This window comes from Oncorhynchus tshawytscha, linkage group LG13 (assembly GCF_018296145.1).
Source record: "Oncorhynchus tshawytscha isolate Ot180627B linkage group LG13, Otsh_v2.0, whole genome shotgun sequence".
In the NCBI taxonomy this organism is placed as follows: Eukaryota; Metazoa; Chordata; class Actinopteri; order Salmoniformes; family Salmonidae; genus Oncorhynchus; species Oncorhynchus tshawytscha.
In genome coordinates, this window is record NC_056441.1 from 49,402,291 (window position 1) to 49,425,958 (window position 23,668).

Sequence of the window (23,668 nt, forward strand, 5' to 3'; positions counted from 1 at the left end):
GCTCGTTTGGAGGTTTGTTAGCACAGTGTCCAAAGAAGGGCCAGATGTATACAGAATCGTGTCGTCTGCGTAGAGGTGGATCAGAGAATCACCAGCAGCAAGAGCAACATCATTGATATACACAGAGAAAAGAAAATGTTCTAATGTTCTTACTTGATCTGATTTTAATAGCTAGCATTTCGATGACCATAAAGAATAGATAAATATGGTGACAGCGGACACCCTTGTTTAACTCCTCACGTCAATTCAAAACTCTCTGAGAAGTAGCCAAGAGACCTTTACATGGCTATCAAAACGTCACGCCAGGGTAAGCCTACACAATACACAGCCCTTGTTTTAAGTGTTTCTAAAATCCCCTATGGGAAAAATGAATGGTATCATTACCCTGTTTGACCACTAGGTTTTATGGGTATTACGACACCACTGTGGGGCTCTATAGGCAAAATATGTGGATTGATTGAAACATAACACAGATAGGCCTATGCTATAGTTTAAGACCATCTGCTCTACAATTCGCTCACTGTACATAATTCGAAACAACACTGTAGGCTACTTTTAAACAACACTGTACATAACACAAGAAGATCTAAATGCATATTCCCAGGGTCACAACTTCCACAACTTTTTTTCAGACACATTCTGAAATTGTACCCCTCCAGTGTTATCATTGGAATGTCATACAAAACAGGGCAACTGTGTGCTTTAGGACCATGCGGATATGCTAGAGTGTTTATTCGACAGGATTAAAAAATATTAATAGTAATGCCCCCCACCTACTTCGAAAACGAAAATTGCACCCCTGCACATTCCCACGGGAATGAAAACTGATATGAAACTGATTTTCATTCAAATACTTGGCGTCATGGATGTTTCACTGGTAAAACTTGAATTTTTATTCACGATTGACACTGAGAAATGTTTAGGAAGGTTTAACACAACCTGCGCGGGAACGGCAGTTACCTTCAGAACCAAAGCCTCTGCCGTTAAATAACATCTGAATTATCATCTGAGAGAGTTGATGAAACGACAACGGTACAGACATAGCCTTACACGTTTTAGTGCCAATTGCACACTTATCATGAAGTAGTACCCATCTACGTAGGCTACAACATTAAGTATAACGTAATGATTCATGCCACAGGAGCTGGCACAGGTCAATGTCACCTCAGTTGTTTTCAGGAATTTACAACAAAAACCTGTGTCTGAATTTACACAGCCAAATGTTTTTGGCAGAAAGGAATTTCCGACCATGATGTTCTTGAACATGCAATTTTACTGTTAAAACAGAAGCGCGTGTCTGTATTTTCATCTCGAGATCGCGCACGAAGAGGGCGTAGTTAGAGGAGGTGTTGGGGGGCAACATTTGTGCAACAGGGAGGGCAGGGAGAGGTTCTGCAAACGGAAGGGGATGAACAGGAAGAGCAAGGGCCGTGCACACAGAGGAGGGGGGGAAACTGCAGCCTGTGTGGATTTTTCTAAATGTATTTATGCACCTCGTCTCCGTTCCGCCTATGTTAATGATTTGTGTTAGCTATGTAAATGTCCCTTTAGTTTATTGGCGCCACCGTCAGCTCTTCCTTCTACCTCAACAGTAAGCGTATTATCAAGCTATCTTGACTGGATCCAGCCTGCCACTGAACTTCCCGTCACTGAGAAGAACGCAGACGGAGAGATCGAGCAGCTGAATAGGGAATATAGGGGTTGTCAATCTACACGAAGACCAGACGGGTAGACAAATCGATATCATTGTCTTCTTTTAGTCGACGAGACGGGTCTCGACTGGCTTGCTTACCAACCTGCGTTGTATTCCTTGCTTGAGCACCTAGCTGCAGTTTGCCCCACTGTCGTCGAGGCTCGATACAACCACTGGTGGGGGGTTTAATGGGATCCTTGTTTCAATAGAACTCCCTTCTCCCACCCCCCGACGGACCTTCGCTCGAATCCGTCTCGGGCGCTGTCTTCCCCGGGGGGTGCCGGTTTTTGCTCAGTCTGACTGGGGAAGGAGGGCGGCCCCCCCCAGCATTGACTGTCGCTCTGGCCGACCCTAGTGGAGCCTAATATGGCAGGAAATCTGAAGAAAGGCGGAGGACTGATCGGGATGATGAAGGACGCGTTTCAGCCCCATCACCACCTCCATTCCCATCACCAACCTGGGGCCGTGGACAAAAAGACGGTGGAGAAATGCTGGAAACTAATGGACAAGGTGGGTGACTAGCAGTCGGAGAATATCTATCTAGCTACAGTACCCAGCTGATGATCAGTGGCCCAGGAAGTTAGCTTAGCTAACTTTAGCTAATTTGCTGGCTAGCTTCCTCGCTAACGAGACAGTTTCTAGCCAGCTAGATAAAAATTAGTTAGCTAGGGGTACACCGACCAGCTACGCTACGCCGAATAGTAGGGAAGGTGGTAGCTAGCTAACGTTAATAATCTATAATATATTGTATTCATCTGTAGAATATGTAGATGGCTGAAGGTAGCTAGAACTGGCTATATGGTTGTAACTAGTTAGTTTAATGCTGGTGTCTGGAATGCTAGCTACATTGGCCAGCTACCTAGGCAACTAGCTAGCCAATTAACATTAGTTAGCAACATTGACCAATATAATCTCGTGTGCATGGGGATGGTGACTCAATCATCATCCCAGATTAGGGTCATGAAAATAGTAGCTAGCTGAGTAGTAGCTAGCTGAGCAAAGTTAGGCTTGGGTTTTGATCACCCACCGAGCTATATTTTACTATTTAGAACAAGATCCATCCCATTGACAAAGTTGTTCAATAAGGTTGTAAAATGTGATATTTAGCTAGCTAAATGAGATTTGAATCTGCCAATTGTATGATCAGATATGAAACACAATCATTGTCTAAACAATGTGCCAACAATCTAACTGCTCGAGTCCAACACTTAGCTGTGGCCCCTGAAATCCAGAGTAAATGTGCAGCAATGAAATTAATACATGTGAGCATAATAAAGAATTAGCTACATTTACAGCATTACTTCTTTGAAAAATGTAGCTGGCTGACCCCTAGTTTCCTGTGTAATTCACACTGAATTATCACAGTGACTCAGAGGACAAGACAGCCTTTTATGTTTGTTTCTCTAGGGGTAGTCTACACATCTGTCATTATTTTCTCTTATCTGTAAGAACCCAAGCCCCTGAAGATTGTCATAATGGCACTTTTTGGGGGGGCCAATTTGCATTTCTTTCCACCAGACAAGCACATCTGCATTGACTCATTATGAAGAAGAGGTCACTTCACACAAACAGAAAAACAGAAGTGACACTGCAATGTCAGTTCTCCTTTTCTGTTTCAGTAGCCTGGGCTTCCCAATCAGTGGCACAATGTCTAGTCTTTATGAGGCCGAGTTGAGGAAGAGGTGTGTGTGTGTTTCCACAAGACCTTTGAAATACAGGAGTTTATCCACGGTGGAGGTTTTGTTGAAAGGAAAACCACGGTGGAACCTGCGATATGTGATCTTTGGCCTGCTGATTTTAGCAGACTGTTACCCAGTATCAACAGGTCTCTGTCAAATAGTGTGTGAGTGCTTCAAGGCATCAGGTTTAACCAATGATTAAAGCTGGTCTTCAGACAGTTAGGCTCCATGCACAAGTTGGCCTATCTGCTCATTCAAATATCATGAGGACAACCCGAACAACAGTGCATGCTTGTCATAGATCTCCCTAAGAACGTCAAAGTTCAGCAAAAGTGTTTGAATAGAGTATAAGTGGCCTTTAGGGTTATTATAGGCTTATTACTCTTCCCATGTTGATTGGGTGTGTGTCTCTCTCTCTCTCTGAATTAAATGACAATTTAAGGGGCTTTATTGGCACGGGAAACAGTCGATATTTTAGTGGTTTTATCATAGCTGGAACGTGCAGTCATGGGTTACGTCCCAAATTGACTCCTATGTGGTGCTGATCAAAAGTAGTGGGCTATATAGAGAATAGGGTGCCATTTGGGATGTACCAATGATCTAGAACACAGTGGTGTAGAGCTGGGGGAGGTCAGCTCAGCCCTGCAGTATGGGGGGGGGGGTTGGTTCTCTCCCAGTCTCCAATCCTGAGGTTAGCGAGAGAGCAGAGTAGGGGAATAAGGCAATCTTCTCTTCGTTTTTGGTTCGGTCCCGTCCACCACGACTGGATGCGTCTGCGTATGCGTCTGTGCATGTTTAGCCGAGGGCTTATTTGCTCTCTGACAGGACTCATATTCTTGGGTTGGAAGCGCATTAGGGTGTACTGTGACCCCCTCTGTCTGACGTCAGCAGTGCTGCTGCTCAGCCAAACCCCCCTTCTCAGCTGGCTACACTCAACACATAGCTGGCTACACTCAACACATAGCATGCTTATCTCTGTATCCATCTATCTCTCTCTCTGTTTCAATTCAAGGGCTTTATTGGCATGGGTAACTTTTATGTTAACATTTCCAAAGCGAAGTAGACAAATAACAAAAGTGAAATGAACAGTAGTTCCAAAATAATATTCCATATTACGTCAATGTACAGTGTTGTAACAATGTGCAAATAGTTCAAGTACAAAAGGGAAAATAAATCAACATAAATATAGGTTGTATTTACAATAGTGATGCACGATATGACATGTGTGGCCGATATCCAATATTTTCCTGGTCCCCCAAAAAACGATACCGATAACCGATATTTAACATTTTTGCAGCCTTTTAAGCATTCTAGTACAGTTAAATAGTTAACACGCACACATGGACGCAGCGGTCTAAGGCACTGCATCTCAGTGCAAGAGGCGTCGCTACAGTCCCTGGTTCGAATCCAGGCTGTATCACATCCAGCCGTGATTGGGAGTCCCATAGGGCGGCGCACAATTGGCCCAGCGTCGTCCGGGGTAGGCCGTTATTGTAAATATGAATTTGTTCTTTAACTGACTTGCCTAGTTAAATAAAGGTTACACACACACACACTGACCAAAAATACATTTTTTGGGTGTTTTATGTATGTCCCCATTACCAGTAAAACAATCATATTCTTCCTTCACTTACTTGCTGTGCTGTTTCGTTGTTCATTTGTTCAGTCGTTTCATTCTCAACCAAGATTTCATCATACATGTCATGCAGTGAAGTTTCAGCTCTCTCTGTCCTTGGCTTCTCTTCCTCGGTGCACACTGTCACTGTGTCCGTTTCCATCTTGTCCAGATGTGTATGTAACATTTCACGTAAACCCTGTTTCTTGTCTGCCTCGAGGTAGCGGTCCTTGTACATAGCATCGAGCATGGTGGTGACACAGTAAAGAGAATGCCACCGAATCGCTTTGCTGAGCAGGCGTTTCAATGCCATGACCGGGGCTATCACGTCTGCTTCAGGCACGGTTGATGCGCTTAATCCTCGAGTCAGTTGTTCGGCTGGAGCTAGCTAGTGTGTTCATGTTCTGAAATGCCATTGAAATGGCAGCGGTATGACATTTGATCATACATTTGGCAGGAGATTAGCAAGTGCAGTAGTTTCCACCTCATTTTGTGGGCTGTGTGCACATAGCCTGTCTTCTCTTGAGAGCCAGGTCTGCTTATGGCGGCCTTTCTCAATAGCAAGGCTATGCTCACTCAGTCTGTACATAGTCAAAGCTTTCGTTAAGTTTCAGAGAGCTGTAGAATATGAGACGACTCTCTGTTTCGGGCCAAATAGCATTCTAGTTTGCTCTGATTTTTTGTTAGTTGACACATTGGAAAGAATTATCTTTTTGTTTTCTCATGATTTGGTTGGGCCTAACTGTGTTGCTGTCTTGGGACTCTGTGGGGTCTGATTTGTGTTTGTGAACAGAGGACTAGCTTGCTTAGGGGACTCTTCTCCACGTTCTGTCTGTAGGTGATGGCTTTGTTATGGAGGGTTTGGGAATCGCTTCCTTTTAGGTTGTTGTCGAATCTAACCACTCTTTTCTAGATTTGGGTAATTATCGTGTATCAGCCTAATTTGACTTTGCATGCATTATTTGGTGTTTTACGTTGTACACTGAGGATATTTTTGCAGAATTCTGCATGCAGAGTCTCAATTTGGTGTTTTTCCCATTTTGTGAATTCTTGGTTGGTGAGCGACACCAGACCTCACAACCATATAGGGCAATGGGTTCTATAACTGATTCAAGTATTTTTTTTGTTGCCAAATTCTAATTGTTATGTTACCTTTGATGGCATAGACGGCCCTTCTTGTTTAGGCCAAGCTATGTGTATTTTTTTGTGTGCTTTAGGGCAATGGTGTCTAGATGGAATTTGTATTTGTGGTCCCGGCGACTGGATCTTTTTTAGAACACTATTTATTGTCTTACTGAGATTTACTGTCAGGGCCCAGGTCTGGCAGAATCTTTGCAGAAGATCTAGGTGCTTCTGTAGGCCCTTCTTGGTTGGTGACAGAAGCACCAGATCATCAGCAAACAGTAGACATTTGACTTCAGATTCTAGTAGGGTGAGGCTGGGTGCTGCAGACTTGTTCTAGTGCCCTCGCCAATTCGTTGTGATATATGTTGAAGAGAATGGGGCTTAAGGTGCATCCCTGTCTCACCTCATGGCTCTCTCATGTGGAAAGAGATGTTTTTTGCCAATTTTAACCTCACACTTGTTTGTGTACATGGATTTGATAACGTTGTATGTTTTTCACACAAAACACTTTCCATCATTTGTATAGCAGACCCTCATGCTAAATTGAGTCTCAGGCTTTTTAAAAAATCAACCAAGCATGAGAAGATTTTGCCTTTGTTTTGGTTTGTTTGTTTGTCAATTAGGGTGTGCAGGGTGAAATTCATGGTCTGTCGTATGGTAATTTGGTAAAAAATCCCATTTGAATTGTACCCGCAAAACACCAGTCTCAACGTTAACAGTGAAGAGGTGATGGTTGCTGATAATGGGCCTCTGTATGCCTATGTAGATATTCCATAAAAAATGTGCCATTTCCAGCTACAATAGTCATTTACAACATTAAAGATGTCTACACTGTTTCTGATCAATTTGATGTTAATTTTAATGGACAAAAAATGTGCTTTTCTTTCAAAAACAAGGATATTTCTAAGTGACCCCAAAATTTTGAACGGTATCTGTGTATATATATACACACTATATACTATATACACACTACATATAAGTACCAGTAAAATAAAGGATAGTTGTAAACTAATGGAAAGAATGGAATAATTTTGCACACAAAAATAAGTGCAATGCAATCTGTAAGTGTGTGTGTGTGTGTGTGTGTGTGTGAATTAAAGGGGGTTTCCAGCCAAGTAGTCAGCATATTAGATGCAGTAGTTGGTGCACCTCTCCAATCTCTGATAGTTCTAGGTGTCTTTTGCCAGAGGTTACCTCAACATATGTAGCCTGATAATCTGAATGATAAATGGTGTGGACTGCATCATGTGTTACACTTCTCTGAAGGACTATGTTCTGCCTGACCCTAGAGTAGTGGTCAGTGCTGTGTTGTGATGGGCCGGGTCTAGTAGTGCTGTGTTGTGATGGGCCGGGTCTAGTAGAGCTGTGTTGTGATGGGCCCGGTCTGGTCAATCTGTGCTGTGTTGGACCATGTCTGGCTCTTCTCTCCTAGGGACGGTGGGGGTACTGTTGTTTCAGAAAGTGGATCGGGGGGCCACTGCTGCTGTGGTGAAGGGTGTGGGTCCCTGCTAAGTGTTGCTTCCTTTTAGGTCCTTAGCAAAAGGTTCTGACACTGTCCTGATCAAGATGTACATTATCGTGTAAGTGTTCACATGTCAGAGTTGGATGGTGAGCCATTCTGACATTGAGCAGTGAGGCACAGTCCACGGTGATCTGTTGATTTAGTTGATCAACTTTCCTGGGACGTCTTTTCTTGGTAGGACCCAACTATATTGTTTTTTTGGGAACATAGCCTGTGCCTGTTCTGCCACTCTTCTCACTTCCCCAGATACCTTTTCACCTTTGCCAGGTGTTGTCAGGGGTGTCAATCCTGGTCTGACTGAGTAGCTGCATTGCACTCTCAGTTGTAGGACGCCAAAACTCCTGGTGTCTAGGGCTACGCAGACGCTCGTGAGCAGTGTGGTTGCAATGATTGAATAACATGTGCAAGACAGGTCAAAAGCTTTAGAACACCTACTCTATCAAGGGTTTTTCTTTATTTTCACAATTTTCTACATTTGTAGAAAAATAGTGAAGACATCAAAACCATAAAATAATACATATGGAATCATAGTAACCAAAAAAAAAGTATAAAAATATATTTTATATTTGAGATTCTTCAAATAACCACACTTTGCCTTGATGACAGCTTTGCACACTCTTGGCTTTCTCTCAACCAGCTTCACTTGGAATGCTTTTCCAACAGTCTTGAAGGAATTCCCACATATGCTGAGCACTTGTTGGCTGCTTTTCCTTCACTCTGCTGTCCGACTCATCCCAAACCATCTCAATTTGGTTGAGGCTGGGTGATTGTTGAGGCCAGGTCATCTGATGCAGCAGTCCATCACTCTCCTTCTTACACAGCCTGGAGGTGTGTTGGGTCAATGTCCTGTTGAAATACAGATGATAGTTCCTCAAAGCCCAAACCAGATGGGGTGGCGTATCGTTGCAGAATGCTGTGGTAGCCATGCTGGTTAAGTGTGCCTTGAATTCTATATAAATCACAGACAGTGTCACCAGCAAAGCACCATAACACCACCTCCATGCTTTACGGTGGGAAATACACTTGCAGAGATTATCCGTTCACCCACACCGCGTCTCACAAAGACACGGCAGTTGGAACCAAATTGCAGAAATTTTACCCATGAAGGCTTGATTCACACAGTCTCCTCTGAACAGTTGATATGTCTTACTTGAACTCTGTGAAGCATTTGTTTGGGCTGCAATTTCTGAGGCTGGTAACTCTGATGAACATATCCTCTGCAGCAGAGGTAACTCTGGGTCTTTCTTACCTGTGGTGGTCCTTATGAGAGCCAGTTTTATCATAGCGCTTGATGGTTTTTGCGACTGCACTTGAAGAAACTTTCAAAGTTCTTGACATTTTTCATATTGCCTGACCTTCATGTCTTAAAGTAATGATAAAATGTTGTTTCTCTTTTCTTATTTGAGCTGTTCTTGCCATTCTTGCCTTGGTCTTTTACCAAATAAGGCTATCTTCTGTATACCACCCCTACCTTGTCACAACACAACTGATTGGCTCAAATGCCTTGTGAAGGAAGGAAATGCCACAAATGAACTTTTAACAAGGCACAACTGTTAATTGAAATGCATTCCAGGTGACTACATCATGAAGCTGGTTGAGAGAGTGCCAAGAGTGTGCAAAGCTGTCATTAAGGCAAAGTGTGGCTATTTGAAGAATCTTAAATATAACATATATTTTGATTTGTTTTTTTGGTTACTACATGATTCCATATGTGTTATTTAATAGTTTTGATGTCTTAACTATTATTCTACAATGTAAAAAATACTAACAATAAAGAAACTCTTGAATGAGTAGGTGTTATAAACTTTTGACCGGTAGTGTGTGTACATTTATTTTACAACACTCGTGCATGCTACACGAGCGGTGTGGTCGGGATGTCAGTCATGAGACGTGTGTGGCAGGGTCTACAGACAATCACGGACTACAAAGGGAAAACCAGCCACATCCCAGACACTTAGGTCTTGCTTCTGGACAAGCTGAACACCTTCTTTGCCGTTTTGAGGATAACACAGTGTCACCGACATGGCCCGCTACCATGGACTTTGGGCTCCTTCTCCTTGGCCGACACGAGTAAGACATTTTAAGCCTGTTAACCATCGTAGGGCTGCCCGCCCCCCTAGCTACGTCCTCAGAGCATGCGCAGACCAGCTGGCTGGAGTGTTTTATGGACGTATTCTTTATCCCAGTCTACTGTCCTCCCCCTTGCTTCAGAAGACAGAAGCTGTTTTTCAATCTTAAGGCCATCAGACTATTAAACAGCCATCACTAGCCAGCTTCCACCAGGTTACGCAACCCTGCACCTTAGTGGCTGCTGCCCTATATACAGTGACTTAGAATCACTGCCCACTTTAATGTTTAAATAATGTTTATGTACTGCTTTACTCAACTCTTATATACAGTTGAAGTCAGAAGTTTACATACACTTAGGTTGGAGTCATTAACTCATTTTTCAACCACTCCACAAATTTCATGTTCACAAACTATATAGTTTTGCCAAGTCGGTTAGGACATCTACTTTGTGCATGACACACATCATTTTTCCAACAGTTGTTTAGACAGATTATTTCACTTATAATTCACTATCACAATTCCAGTACGTTAGAAGTTTACATACACTAAGTTGACTGTGCCTTTAAACAGCTTGGAAAGTTCCAGAAAATTATATCATGGCTTTAGAAGCTTCTGATAAGCTAATTGACATAATCTGAGTCAATTGTGGATGTATTTCAAGGCCTACCATCAAACTTTGTGCCTCTTGACATCATGGGAAAATCAAAAGAAATCAGCCAAGACCTCCACAAGTCTGCTTCATTCTTGGGAGCAATTTCCAAATGCCTGAAGGTACCACATTCATCTGTACAAACAATAGTGCGCAAGAATAAACACCATGGGACCACCAGCCGTCATACCGCTCAGGAAGGAGACGCGTTCTGTCTCCTAGAGATGAACGTACTTTGGTGCAAATCAATCCCAGAACAACAGGGATTCAGGGCCGCTCAGCAAGGAAGAAGCTACTGCTCCAAAACCGCCATAAAAAAGCCAGACTACGGTTTGCAACTGCACATGGGGACAAAGATCATACTTTTTTTGGAGAAATGTCCTCTGATCTGATGAAACAAAAATTGAACTGTTTGGCCATAATGACCATTGTTGTGTTTGGAGGAAAAAGGGGGAGGCTTGCAAGCCGAAGAACACCATCCCAACCGTGAAGCACAGGGGTGGCGGCATCATGTTGTGGGGGTGCTTTGCTGCAGGAGGGACTGGTGCAATTCACAAAAAATATAATTTTCCTGCTTCATAATGCTATGATTTTCCCATTGAAGCAAAATCTCAAGACATCAATCAGGAACCATTGCTTGGTTGCAAATGGGTCTTCCAAATGGACAATGACCCCCAAGCATACTTCCACAGTTGTGGAAAATGGCGTAAGGACAACAAAGGCAATGTATTGGAGTGGCCATCACAAAGCCCAGACCTCATCCTGTAGAACATTTGTGGGCAGAACTGAAAAAGCGTGTGCAAGCAAGGAGGCCTACAAACCTGACTCCGTTACACCAGCGTTGTCAGGACGAATGGGCTAAAATTCACCCAATTTATTGTGGGAAGCTTGTGGAAGGCTACTTGAAACATTTGACCCGAGTGAAACAATTTAAAGGCAATACACTCAATTAGCATTTGGTAGCATGTAAACTTCTGACCCACTGGGAATGTGATGAAATAGATAAAAGCTGAAATAAATCATTCTCTCTACTATTATTCTGACATTTCACATTCTTAATATATAGTGGTGATCCTAAGATGGCATTTTTACTTGGATTAAATGTCAGGAATTGTGAAAATTTAGTTTATTTGTATTTGGCTAAGCTGTATGTGAACTTCTGACCTCAACTGTTTTTACTGTATTCTACTGTACTTTAGCCAATGCCACTCCGACACTGCTCAGTCTAATATTTGATATATTTCTTAATATCATTATTTTACTTTTAAATGTGTTTTGTTTTGCTGTGAATCATTTTTAGATACTACTGCACTGTTGGAGCTTGGAACACAAGCATTTCACTACACCCGCGATAACATCTGCTACATATGTTTGTGACCAATAAAATTTGATTTGCTTTTGACTGTCTGCAAGTTGAACATGAATGTAGCCAGTAAGTCTAAGGTAGACACAGATTGTCTCTTTTTTTTATCTGGCTTTTATACTATATACAAAGAAGAAGCTGACGGAAAAAGTAGATAGTGTAGTTGATTTTATTATTTTTGGGAACTTATGCCCATCTTCCTTGTTTCATTCTGATAACGTTACTCATTCATTGCAGAATGCCATGGCATGCGTGTTTGTGTTTATTGATTGTGTTTATGGTTGTGTCTCAGCTGCATGCCATGCTTCGCTATATTATCTTTCACCAGATGTGTTTGTAGCTTGAGGGGATTGACAATGGGAAGTGCAAACCCACACACAGCTAAGATGCCAGCCTCCGACAAATACTTGTAAAAAAAACAAGTACTGTCAGCCCCTTGCATCAACATCTGCTGTACAGTGCATTCAGAAAGTATTCAGACACCTTCACTTTTTCCACATTTTGTTATGTAAAAGGCTTATTCTAAAAATGTATTAAATACATGTTTTGTTTTCATCCATCTACACACAATACCTCAATGACGAAGCGAAAATAGGTTTTTTATTTTTTATGTTTGCATATGTAAATAAGGTATCATTTAAAAAAAACTTAAGTATTCAGTCCCCAATCGGGGGAGACGCGTCTTGGTCAGGGAGGTGACCAAGGACCCGATGGTCACGCTCACAGAACTCCAGAGTTCCTCTGTGGACATGGGAGAACTTTCCAGAAGGCCAACTATCTCTGGGGCGCTCCACCAGTCAGGCAGGCCTTTATGGTAGAGTGGCCAGACGGAAGCCACTCTTCAGTAAAAGGCACATGACAGCCCGCTTGGAGTTTGCCAAAAGGCACCTAAAAAAACTCTCAAACCATGAGAAACAAGATTCTCTGGTCTGATGAAACCAAGATTGAACTCTTTGGCCCTGAATGCCAAGCCTGGAGGAAGCCAGGCACTGCTCATCACCTGGCCAATACCATCCCTACAGTGAAGCATGGTGGTTGCATCGTCATGCTGTGGGGATGTTTTTCAGAGGCAGGGACTGGGAGAATAGTCAGGATCGAGGGAAAGGTGAACGGAGCAAGGTATGGAGAGATCCTTGATGAAAACCTGCTCAGGCCCTCAGACTGGGGCGAAGGTTCACCTTCCATACCCAAGAAGACGAGAGGCTGTAATCGCTTCTAAAGGCACTTCAACATATAGTACTGAATAAAGGGTCTGAATACTTCTGGAAATGTGATATTTCAGTTTTTTTAATACATTTGCAAACATTTCTAAAAAAACCTTTTTGCTTTGGCATTATGGGGTATTGTGTGTAGATTTATGAAAACAATTTTTAAATCCATTTTAGAATAAGGCTGTAACAAAATGTGGAAAAAGTCAAAGGGTCTGAATACTTTCCAAATGCACTGTACAAGCCATGACATGATGATTCATAAGAAAACAGGTCTTCACTGTGTGTGTGTGTGTGTGTGTACATGCACATGTGTGTGTGTGTCCTCTATTACCAGACCAACAGGAAGCTGTAAGCCTGAGATGAGTGTGTTTTTAATTTTCTTCGCTGTGTTGAAGGCTTTAAAATAGACTCTTGTAGCAAACCCTGAATGTTACGATCTCAGCACTGATCTTTCACTCGCTCTCCCATTCACTTTTACTAGATCTCCCTCTTCTCCGGAGAGGCTTATCTCTCTTCCCTTTTGTACCGCGTCTTTACTTGCCTTGATGCTCTGGCAACACACTGCTGCACAAATGTAATATTTGTCAGATAGAGCTGGTGTATTTTACATTCACGCGAAAAGTGGTATGATAAATATTGTCCACGTCGTCACACTATCATAATACCCATGTATTTGTCAAATGGTGTTCAGTGGTAGTTTCATTCGTGATTTTTGATGGTCCCTTTTCACTGACTATTTTATGTGCAGAAATTCTGTTTGTGTATGTAGGCTAGTTTAAACACTGTAAACTCTTGAAGTTAGTTCAGTTAATGTTAGGCTACTTGTCAGGGTTGTGGTCAATTCACTCCCTGAATTGAAAAGATCTTCGAAGGAAAGCAATGTGCAACTTTCAATTCAAGAACTAGCATTTTTATTCACTTCCTGAATTGTATTAAAACAGAATGGATCCCAACCCTGTTATGCATTAGCGTGCTACTTAGTCTCTTCCTCCACGGTTTCCGGCTTCTTATTTGTCTCGGTTAAGCTGATTCATCATCTCCCCTAACATGTCATATCCTCTCCCTCCATCCAGGTGGTGCGACTCTGCCAGAACCCCAAGCTGGCCCTGAAGAACAGCCCACCTTACATCCTGGATCTGCTGCCAGACACCTACCAGCACCTTCGCACCATCTTGTCCCGCTACGAGGGAAAGATGGAGACGCTCGGCGACAACGAGTATTTCCGCGTCTTCATGGAGAACCTGACCAAGAAGACCAAGCAGACCATCAGCCTTTTCAAGGAGGGAAAGGAGCGCATGTACGAGGAGAACTCGCAGCCCAGGTGAGAGGATTACTTTTTTTGGAGATTGAGGTGGCAATGGAACTTGTTGTTGACGAAATATAGTTTATTTTCCTGTAATACTTAGGTACTTTTGCCGTATCCTGATTTTTACGAGACATCAAGAGAAGGGCCTCTGTTTTTGTACATTGTGCGAGAATTGGGTTTCGTCATCCTCCTCCTGAAATTCTCTTGTGAGGTAGGTCTGCACCCTGACCTGTGTTGGGTGATGCTCAGTTCACTCACTACCAGAATATCATCCCTTTCATGAGCCCAGAGCTAAGCCGAGCTGTACGGCACTGGCCTTGGTTACACATCCACCATAGGTCCAGAAAACCGGGATTTGAAGGAACATGGTGAAAAGCAAGTATCTGAGCCAGTACGGTTTGGGATGGCACAATAGTAGGAGAAACAAATTCAGAGCCTTTGCAGACTATGTCTGAAGTGAAGTGTGGTGGTGGTGGTGGTGGTGGGGGGGGTACTTTTTGTTGAACCCTTCCCAGTCATAGCATGCAGGTGTAGGGTTAGATCTCATCGGTGGGTATGTTTCTTCACCTATCTTAAAATGGAGCAATTTAGGCTTGTACTGAGTAACAGCCAAAGAGAAGTGTGCTGTGGTTTTCACAAGTGAATGTTTGTGGTCAGGATGACGCTGATCTACTTGCCTGTGACTCTGTCTCTGTGTTCACAGCCTTGGGGGCAGTAGCAGGTTATAAGGAGCTAAAGAAACTGCAAAATGTAGTCAAACACCTATTTTATTTTCTTAATGACATCAACAAAAGTCAGTATATATGCAAAGGTATACATACAAATAACTTACAGAAGCACACAAACAATGACTCACACCCCCATCCCTAGCGCCTGCATTATTGTTTGCCAGTAGGCCTTAAATTGAATCAATTTAACTAACACCTTTTTTTTTTTTTAAATATATGAAATTGTTCAACAAAATGCATTATAACGTCTTTTTAGATGACTGAGCTCATATTTTGCCACAGCCCTTGCTGTCCATTGATTCCCTTTATGATTGGTAGGTCAGGGGCCAGAGTAATCAAGCATCTCAGAGAAGGTATTGTATGCGAAGCCCATTAGCAAAGTTTAAACATTTTTGACTGCCATTTATAAATCCCGTCAGAAATGCAGGATTTGGCCTAAATCTGGGGTGGGTGGGCTATTATAGGTGGTCATTCATCTTTGCCAACGGCACCCTGTATAATTCCTACTCTGGGATGCTTGATAACTACAGCCCCAGGTTATACAGTTAAATAGGACGACAGACTAAGCTTGATTTGCACATATCTATCTTATTGCCAGCCCAATCGGTGACACGCAGGGGGAGCATGACTATGATGGCTTGAGTCAAGTATCAATAGCATATATTTTGTCCATAAACTGATACACCAATTAGACCCCTGAGCTCATTCAATCTCCAATCGACTCGAAACACTACCCTTTTATTTTATTTTTCTCAAAACTTTTTATGAAAACTGGTTAATTTCCTTCTTTTAATGCAATGAATCAGAGTAGCGATGACTCTGCCTGCCTGTAGTTTTTGCACGGCTTCTGTTTTTTTCGGACAACGGGTCTCCTTGTGCTGAAACTAAGGGAGAGGAGGCGCCGCTCACAAGTTCATCTCTGTTCTGTCTTCCCCCCTAATTGAATTGGCATTGGGCCCATTTTTGAGCTGTCTTAACCACTCCTTTTGAGAAATACATGTTCATCACTTCGTTACAGAGGGAGTGGGTTCTAGAGCCGGAGCTGGTAATAACCGACGAAAGCTCCCCCACACGGAGACCAGAGACAAAGAGCGCTATTGTGCCTAGGGGAGGGCTCAAATGAGTAGGCTATTGCCCGGTAGTGTGTGGTTTGTGTGTTAACACTTTTAGAAAATGGCTTTAGCCGAGTAAACACTCCTCCCAGCTCTACGTTACCTTTTTTATTTTTTTTCACAAGGAGCACGTGTTTGCCTAAGTTGAAAAAAATGTAGGTGGACACAACACATTTAAATCAAATCAAATCAAATTTTATTTGTCACATACACATGGTTAGCAGATGTTAATGCGAGTGTAGCGAAATGCTTGTGCTTCTAGTTCCGACAATGCAGTAATAACCAACAAGTAATCTAACTAACAATTCCAAAACTACTACCTTATACACACAAGTGTAAGGGGATAAAGAATATGTACATAAAGATATATGAATGAGTGATGGTACAGAGCGGCATAGGCAAGATACAGTAGATGGTATCGAGTACAGTATATACATATGAGATGAGTATGTAAACAAAGTGGCATAGTTAAAGTGGCTAGTGATACATGTATTACATAAAGATGCAGTAGATGATATAGAGTACACTATATACGTATACATATGAGATGAATAATGTAGGGTATGTAAACATTATATTAGGTAGCATTGTTTAAAGTGGCTAGTGATATATTTTACTCACATCATTTTATTAAAGTGTCCCATCAATTCCCATTATTAAAGTGTCTGTTGTGCAGACCTCACTACCCTCTGGAGAGCCTTACGGTTGTGGGCGGAGCAGTTGCCGTACCAGGCGGTGATACAGCCCGCCAGGATGCTCTCGATTGTGCATCTGTAGAAGTTTGTGAGTGCTTTTGGTGACTAGCCGAATTTCTTCAGCCTCCTGAGGTTGAAGAGGCGCTGCTGCACCTTCTTCACGATGCTATCTGTGTGGGTGGACCAATTCAGTTTGTCTGTGATGTGTACGCCGAGGAACTTAAAACTTACTACCCTCTCCATTTAGGAGCACAATGGGAAATATTTGAGGTACTAAAGCTAAAGCTCCTAAATTGAAATTCCATGTCACGTAGTTAAATATTTAGGGGCGTATGCGATTTAAAATGGTCGCACTATAAAGCCCTACTTTACCACTCTCTTTCCTTCTGGACAGGATGGAGATGGTTGAAACAATTTGATACACTGTTAGCTTCAGACTCGACTGAAACAGTTTCCTGTATCGACATAATGTGAGCTATTCCCTTTCCTCTGGTTGTTAAAGATTGAGCACCATTTAGTGAAAAATGGTGGATGGTAGTTATGAATGATATGTGATGATTACATGGTCGTTTCTCCTTGGACCATTTGCAGTACAAAGAGCGATAGAGTGGGTGGATGTGGTGCTGAGATGCAATGCAGATTTTGCCACTATTACCCCCGCTAAATGTACTCTTCTGTTTATTTTAATTTTGGCGTCCAGCCCTCCATATTTAGATTTGAGCAGTACAAATCGTTTTTGCTTCTCTTGTACACAGACACAGAGCCCCCATAGGCTCCCGAGTGACGCAGCGGTCTAAGGCACTGCATCTCAGTGCTAGAGGCATCACTACAGACCCTGGTTCGACCCCGCCCGGGTTTGGCTGGGCAGTCATTGTAAATTTTGTTCTTTTAACTGACTTGAATTTGTTGAATTTGTTCTTAACTGACTTGCCAAGTTAAATAAAAGGTTAAATTATTATTATTATTATATATATATATATATTTGAATTGTTCCCAGGAGTGTGAACTTTGCATTCAGTGTTCTGACTGTATTGCTGGTTGATTACCACAACCACAGTAGACTGAAAGCCCAACCTTGTGCTAATTTGAGTTCCGCTTTTTGTGCGGCGGTGGTCTGACATGGGAGTCTAGCTGCAACGCTGCTGTGTGAGGGGGCGAGGTGTTGTCTGCGAGAAGGGACCTAATTATTAACAGTGACACACAGTCACAAACTGTGTGCCCCACAGTTTCTTCCCGGTAGCCTGCGAGCTTCCTTTTCCTGTTTCTCACAGGCCAGCTAATTCCATTTTCTAACCTGCTCAAAGAGGGAGAGGGGGAGGGTGCACAACAAACACTAGCCTGTCTATAACCGCAAAGTCCAGGCTGAGTATGGAGTCGATGTGTGCAGAAAACAGGCACTTCCTACCTCCCCTATATCCAGATATCGTTCTGACCTCCCTGAGCTTTGCTGGTTGATCTGGCTTTCTTGACTAAGCCCATGACAAGCGAGCCATCCTGACTGCTGGTGGTTAATATATCCTAAGGGGAGAGGAAGGGCCTCAAATGGCATCCTACTCCCTATATAGTGCACTACCTTTAACCAGGGCCTATGCGGATTTAGTCAAAAGTATTGCACTATGTAGGGAATGGGGTGCCATTTGGGATGCTGCCAAGAGGAGAGTAGTCCCGGTGTCTGTAGTCCGCGGCGCGGCTGTCATTTTAACTCCTGTCGCCGTTTTCATGTCCACGGGGCAGGAAACCAGAACGAGAGTCCGGCTTTCCTTTTTAGCGGGCCTGCCCTCTCATCCTTCTTTCCCTCCACCGCATGCCCATGATCCCGGCCTAGTTAGATTTGAACGTGCTCAGATCAACATAAGAGGAAGGACACTCCCTCTATGTTCATGTGTCCCCGTCACAGCCTCCTGCTGCCTGTTGCAGCCTCCGCTGGTTACAGCTGAGGGTATTGCAGATGGTGACACCCCAGTGACGTTGGGAGAAGGATCTGCGTGGTTGGCCCTGGGCCTCCTACTTCTTCTTCCTCACGTCTGCAGACACCCACACCGTCTCTATGCCATCCTTTCTCTCTGCAGACAGAGGAAGAGCTAGCCTCTCATATCTTCTTGCACCTGGCAGTCTCAAGCCAGTCTGCAAGTGCCTCGGTGGCTCACACAACCCCTTTTGTTGTGTCCGTCTCTTCTAAAACCACCTTTACTCTGACATGTTCGATCTCTTCTCTAAATAAGACAAAGAAATGATTTGCAAATGGTTTATTTTGATAGCTTTTGAGAATGTTGACCAAACGGTTGTCATTACAGTATGTAGTTGCTATCTAAAGGGGCTTCTCTGCCTCCTATCTATGCTGCTGGAACTCTGTGGTATTCATGTCCCTTCCAGCATTCGTACCATGACCATCACTGTGTTTGCAAAGGGCACTTGTGCCAGTTGCTAAATTTGTCCCTCAAAGCTCTGGCCTAAGATAAAGTATGACTTCCCATTTTCTATAAATGTGTCTGACTAGACGGGCAGACAGCCTGCTGGTGAAACAATAGTTTCTCTCTCAGGAGCAGGCTATTGGCTTTGACTATCTCTCCCATCTTATCTGCTGGCAAAGGTCTATGTGAACGGATCAGTTCTAGCAATAGGGAAATGCACTGTCGGATAACAATATCATGCAAAAAGGATGTGTACATTTTTGGAGTGCTTGCAGTGAATGTGATATAGCCTGCATTTGCATAATGCATACTGTAGCGTCACTCATTGTCTGCTTATCTGTGTTTTGGGCTGCTGAATTTTACATATTCTTTGCCACTTCATTCATTCATACACCATTCATGCTTTTATATAACTGTTCTGTCTGAAATGTGAGGCTATTTCATGATGGGTTCTGTAAGATCAGACAGAAGGTTTGTGGTTGGTTTCTGACTAGTGATGTGACAAATGGGAAAACATTTAACGTTTTCAATAAGAAAAAAATCTTAAAATTCCAATACAGCTGTATTGCTTCCAGCAATGGTTTGTGTCCGAGTCCCTTTCAGAGAGTTACACATTGCACCTGTACCTCAATTCCACCTCGCAAAGTTTGCATATCCTTCTCATTTAACTTCTCAAAGTATTGCCGTACAGGGAGGGCTGACCCCATTTAGTCAACTGGTCTGTTGTTTGGTGGACAGGCTGTTGGTCGACCAAGATTTATTTTTTTAAATTGTAGAGCAGTCCAAAATATAAATATATAAATATTTTATTGCGCATGAGACACCTGTCTCAGTTGACTTATCCATTGCGGACGCTGCGGGATGGCGCACCAGTATCACCAGTAGTACATTTACCGTTAATTCCCATAATTTCTAATCTATAATGCTTGTTTGGTTACGGTAATTTCTGTTAATGCATTAAATATATTTTGATTACAGTCTTTTACTGTTTTCTTTGTTTCGGTGGACACATTTGCAGACCGCACAACCTAGGCTACACTAGTTTTAGTTCATTTCATTCCATTTAGGAGTTGTTAATTTATTCATTGACATATTATATATATGTCAATGTAATTGTCTGTATCACTTCCAATCCCCCATACATTTTTTTGCAAATACACACATATATATATATATATATATATATATATATATACACACACACTTTAAAAAATATATATTTTGCCTTTACTTTCTAACCCTACCATGCCCCTCCCATAATCGAAGTAAACTACTGAACAACAACGCTTAGGCTTCTGCTTCCAAGCTTATACATACTATATAAATAGTTGTCATTGTCGTTTGTTTGAAGCGATCTTGTCAGTGTTGAGGAAAGACACGCACCACATTACACATAGATGTATGCCTGCCTGGCCTGTGTGTAAATGTAGGCCTATAAATGTGCCCATTTGGGGATCTGATTAGTATTTCTGATTGTCTTAACTCACCACCACTGTGGAACTTCTCAGTCATTTTTTACTTCACCCCAAACAGCAAGTGAACAAAGTCTGTTTTTACACCCATTGAGAATGGTCCCTCAATGTAGCCTATTTGAAAAATCTTTCCAGCTCTCTTTTCGATAACCACTCAGCGTGGGGGAAAATGGTGGAAATGTCATAAAATAGGCCTACCTGATTACTTCTTATTCCTTGCACAGTCTGTCCAGAATATTTTATACAATGTTGCAAATTTGCTAGAGCTACAGTAGCTAGGTCAGACCCCAAGTTAATAGTTGATACAGTGTTTCAAGTTCTTTGCAGATAGGTCATGCCTAGCCAATGTGATTTATAGGATATTTATGTTTAAATCAGGATATTTTCTACCTCCAGGCTGCAATGTTTTTATTTATATATGCTATTTTTTACGTAGTTGGCAATGGCTATAGAAGTAATTTTTTAAAATCATTTTGATTAACCACATGATAATTTATTTTGAGATTCGAAGACTTTGTTACACTGAAAAAATATATAAGTGCAATATGTAAGGTGTTGGTCCCATGTTTCATGAGCTGAAATAAAAGATACCGGAAATGTTCCATTTGCACAAAAAGCTTATTTCTCTCAAATATTGACAACAAATTTGTTTACATCCCTGTTAGTGAGCATTTCTCATTTGCCAAGATAATCCATCCGTCTGACAGGTGTGGCATGTCAAGAAGTTGATTAAACAGCATTGTCATTACACAGGTGCACCTTGTGCTGGGGGCAATAAAAGGCTACTCTAAAATGTGCGGTTTTGTCACACAACACAATACCATGGATGGCCCAAGTTTTGAGTGAGCGTGCTGACTGACTGGCATGCTGACTGCAGGAATGTCCACCACAGTTGTTGCCAAAGAATTTAATGTTCATTTCTCACCTGCGGGATTGTCTGAGGGGGTGCTGAGTGGTGCATTTCTGTCTGCAATAAAGCCCTTTTGTGGGGGAAAACTCATTCTGATTGGCTGCGCCCATACCATGTGAAATCCATAGAATAGGGCCTAATTACTTTATTTCAATTGACTGATTTCCTTATGAACTCAGTAAAATCTTTGACATTTTTGCATGTTACATTTTAGATATTTTTTTCACGAAAAATGTGCATATAAAAATCATAACTGGCATGCAGATCGGTAGAAATGGTAAGATAAGTTGGCACTCCAAGTGGAAAAGGTTGCCGACCCCTGGTGTAGCCTGGGTTTTCCGTGCATCGGCAAGATGGAACAGCTGCCTCTGGTAAGACGAGGGGTGGCGGTCTGTGTCTATTTGTATCAAGGAATTCTTGAGATTTTGCTCACCTGAGGTAGAGTATCTCGTGATAAGCTGTAGACCGCACTATATTTACCTAGAGATTGCATCTATATTTCTCGTAGCTGTCTATTTACCAATACAAACCGATGCTGGCACTAAAACCACACTCAACGAGCTGTATAAGGCCATATGCAAACAAGAAAATGCTCATCCAGAGTTGGCACTCATAGTGGCCAGGGACTTTAATGCAGAAAAACTTAAATCAGTTTTACCTCATTTCTACCAACGACGGGAAAAAAAACCCTAGACCACCTTTACTCCACACATACAAAGCTCGCCCTCCATTTGGCAAATCTGACCATAATTCTATCCTCCTGATTCCTGCTTACAAGCAAAAACTACCAGTGACTTGCTCAATACCAAAATGGCCAGACGATGCAGATGCTAAGCTACAGAACTGTTTTGCTAGCAGTGACTGGAATATGTTCCGGGATTCATCCGATGACATTGAGGAGTACACCACATCAATCACTGGCTTCGTCAATAAGTGCATCGATGACGTCGTCCCCACAGTACATCCCCATCCAGAAGCCATGCATTACAGGCAACATCCGCACTGAGCTAAAGGGCAGAGCTGCTGCTTTCGAGGAGGCGGACTCTAACCCGTACACTTATACGAAATCCTGCTATGACAATTTCTTGGCTTAGTGTCTTGCGGCTAGGATATTCTACACGCAACAGACCGAAGACTGAACACGTACTCGCATCATTAGATAAGAGAAAGACCAGGCGAACCAGCGCGAGGTGGCAGGTGGAAAGAAACGGGCGCATATGTCTTGGTAATCTGTATCTCGCAATGTCTTGCATGCCTCACAAATTCACCAAAGTAGCCTTAAGTTCGCCTCTTCCTCTGGTTTTTATTTAAATTACACAACTTTCCACAGGCCTTTATAGCATATTGTCGAGTTAGGCGGCGATAACACGGAAAATCATATGATTTGTGATAACTGAGCCCTGATTTTACGGATTTTTTTCAGTTACGGGTTTTTCTTAACGTTAAGGATCCCAATTTCGTTTAACCATTCACACTCCTATTTATGACTAACTTTCATATTCTTTATTGTTTCCCATGGAACTGAAACAGACGAGAGCCGCTGACTGTTCTATTCCCTAATTTAGATCACGCAGTGCAGTGAATAGCGGGCCATTTCGGACACACCCTTTTTACTGACTGGCCTTCACACATCATGCCACATACAGGCCAAGCTGTTAGCGTTGCTGTGAATGGAAATGCACTTCCCAGGCTGATGTTTCAGCTTGAGTTACACTGGCTTCCACATCACCCCTAACCTGACACACGGACGCACACACAGACGCACACAGGCACGTACACATATATGCACGCAATTACAAACACGCACACAGAGGCAACACAACACCTTTTCTTTTTTCTGTCGAAGTTTCAATATGAGTATTGTGGCGTACTCTTGTTGCTGGGTGTTGAGGATCCTAGTTCACAGACTGATGGCTACATTGTATTGCGTTGAGAGAAGGCCTACCCCCCCCCACCACCCCTCCCCTAATGTCATGTAGGCCTAATGTGTGTAGTGCCCCAGCCACTGTCATTTAGTCCCCCAGACCGTGTCTTCCAGTCTTTATCAGGCTTGCAAGTGGTCTGCTGTTTTAACTTGATCTGGTGCAAATCAAATTTAGCCCTTCAA

The 23,668-nt window shown here is 42.6% G+C and overlaps 1 protein-coding gene across 1 annotated transcript in view; it reads left to right on the forward strand.

The window, feature by feature from the left end:
• The first annotated feature begins 1,412 nt into the window (after nucleotides 1–1,412).
• The window catches only part of LOC112244677 (Cbl proto-oncogene, E3 ubiquitin protein ligase), a 54,836-nt gene continuing 32,580 nt past the window's right edge, over nucleotides 1,413–23,668 (forward strand). The window contains exons 1-2 of the mRNA XM_024412405.2: nucleotides 1,413–2,203; nucleotides 14,001–14,248. Coding sequence (XP_024268173.1) covers nucleotides 2,060–2,203; nucleotides 14,001–14,248 — 392 coding nt within the window. The 5' untranslated portion in view covers nucleotides 1,413–2,059. The remainder of the gene's footprint in view (nucleotides 2,204–14,000; nucleotides 14,249–23,668) is intronic.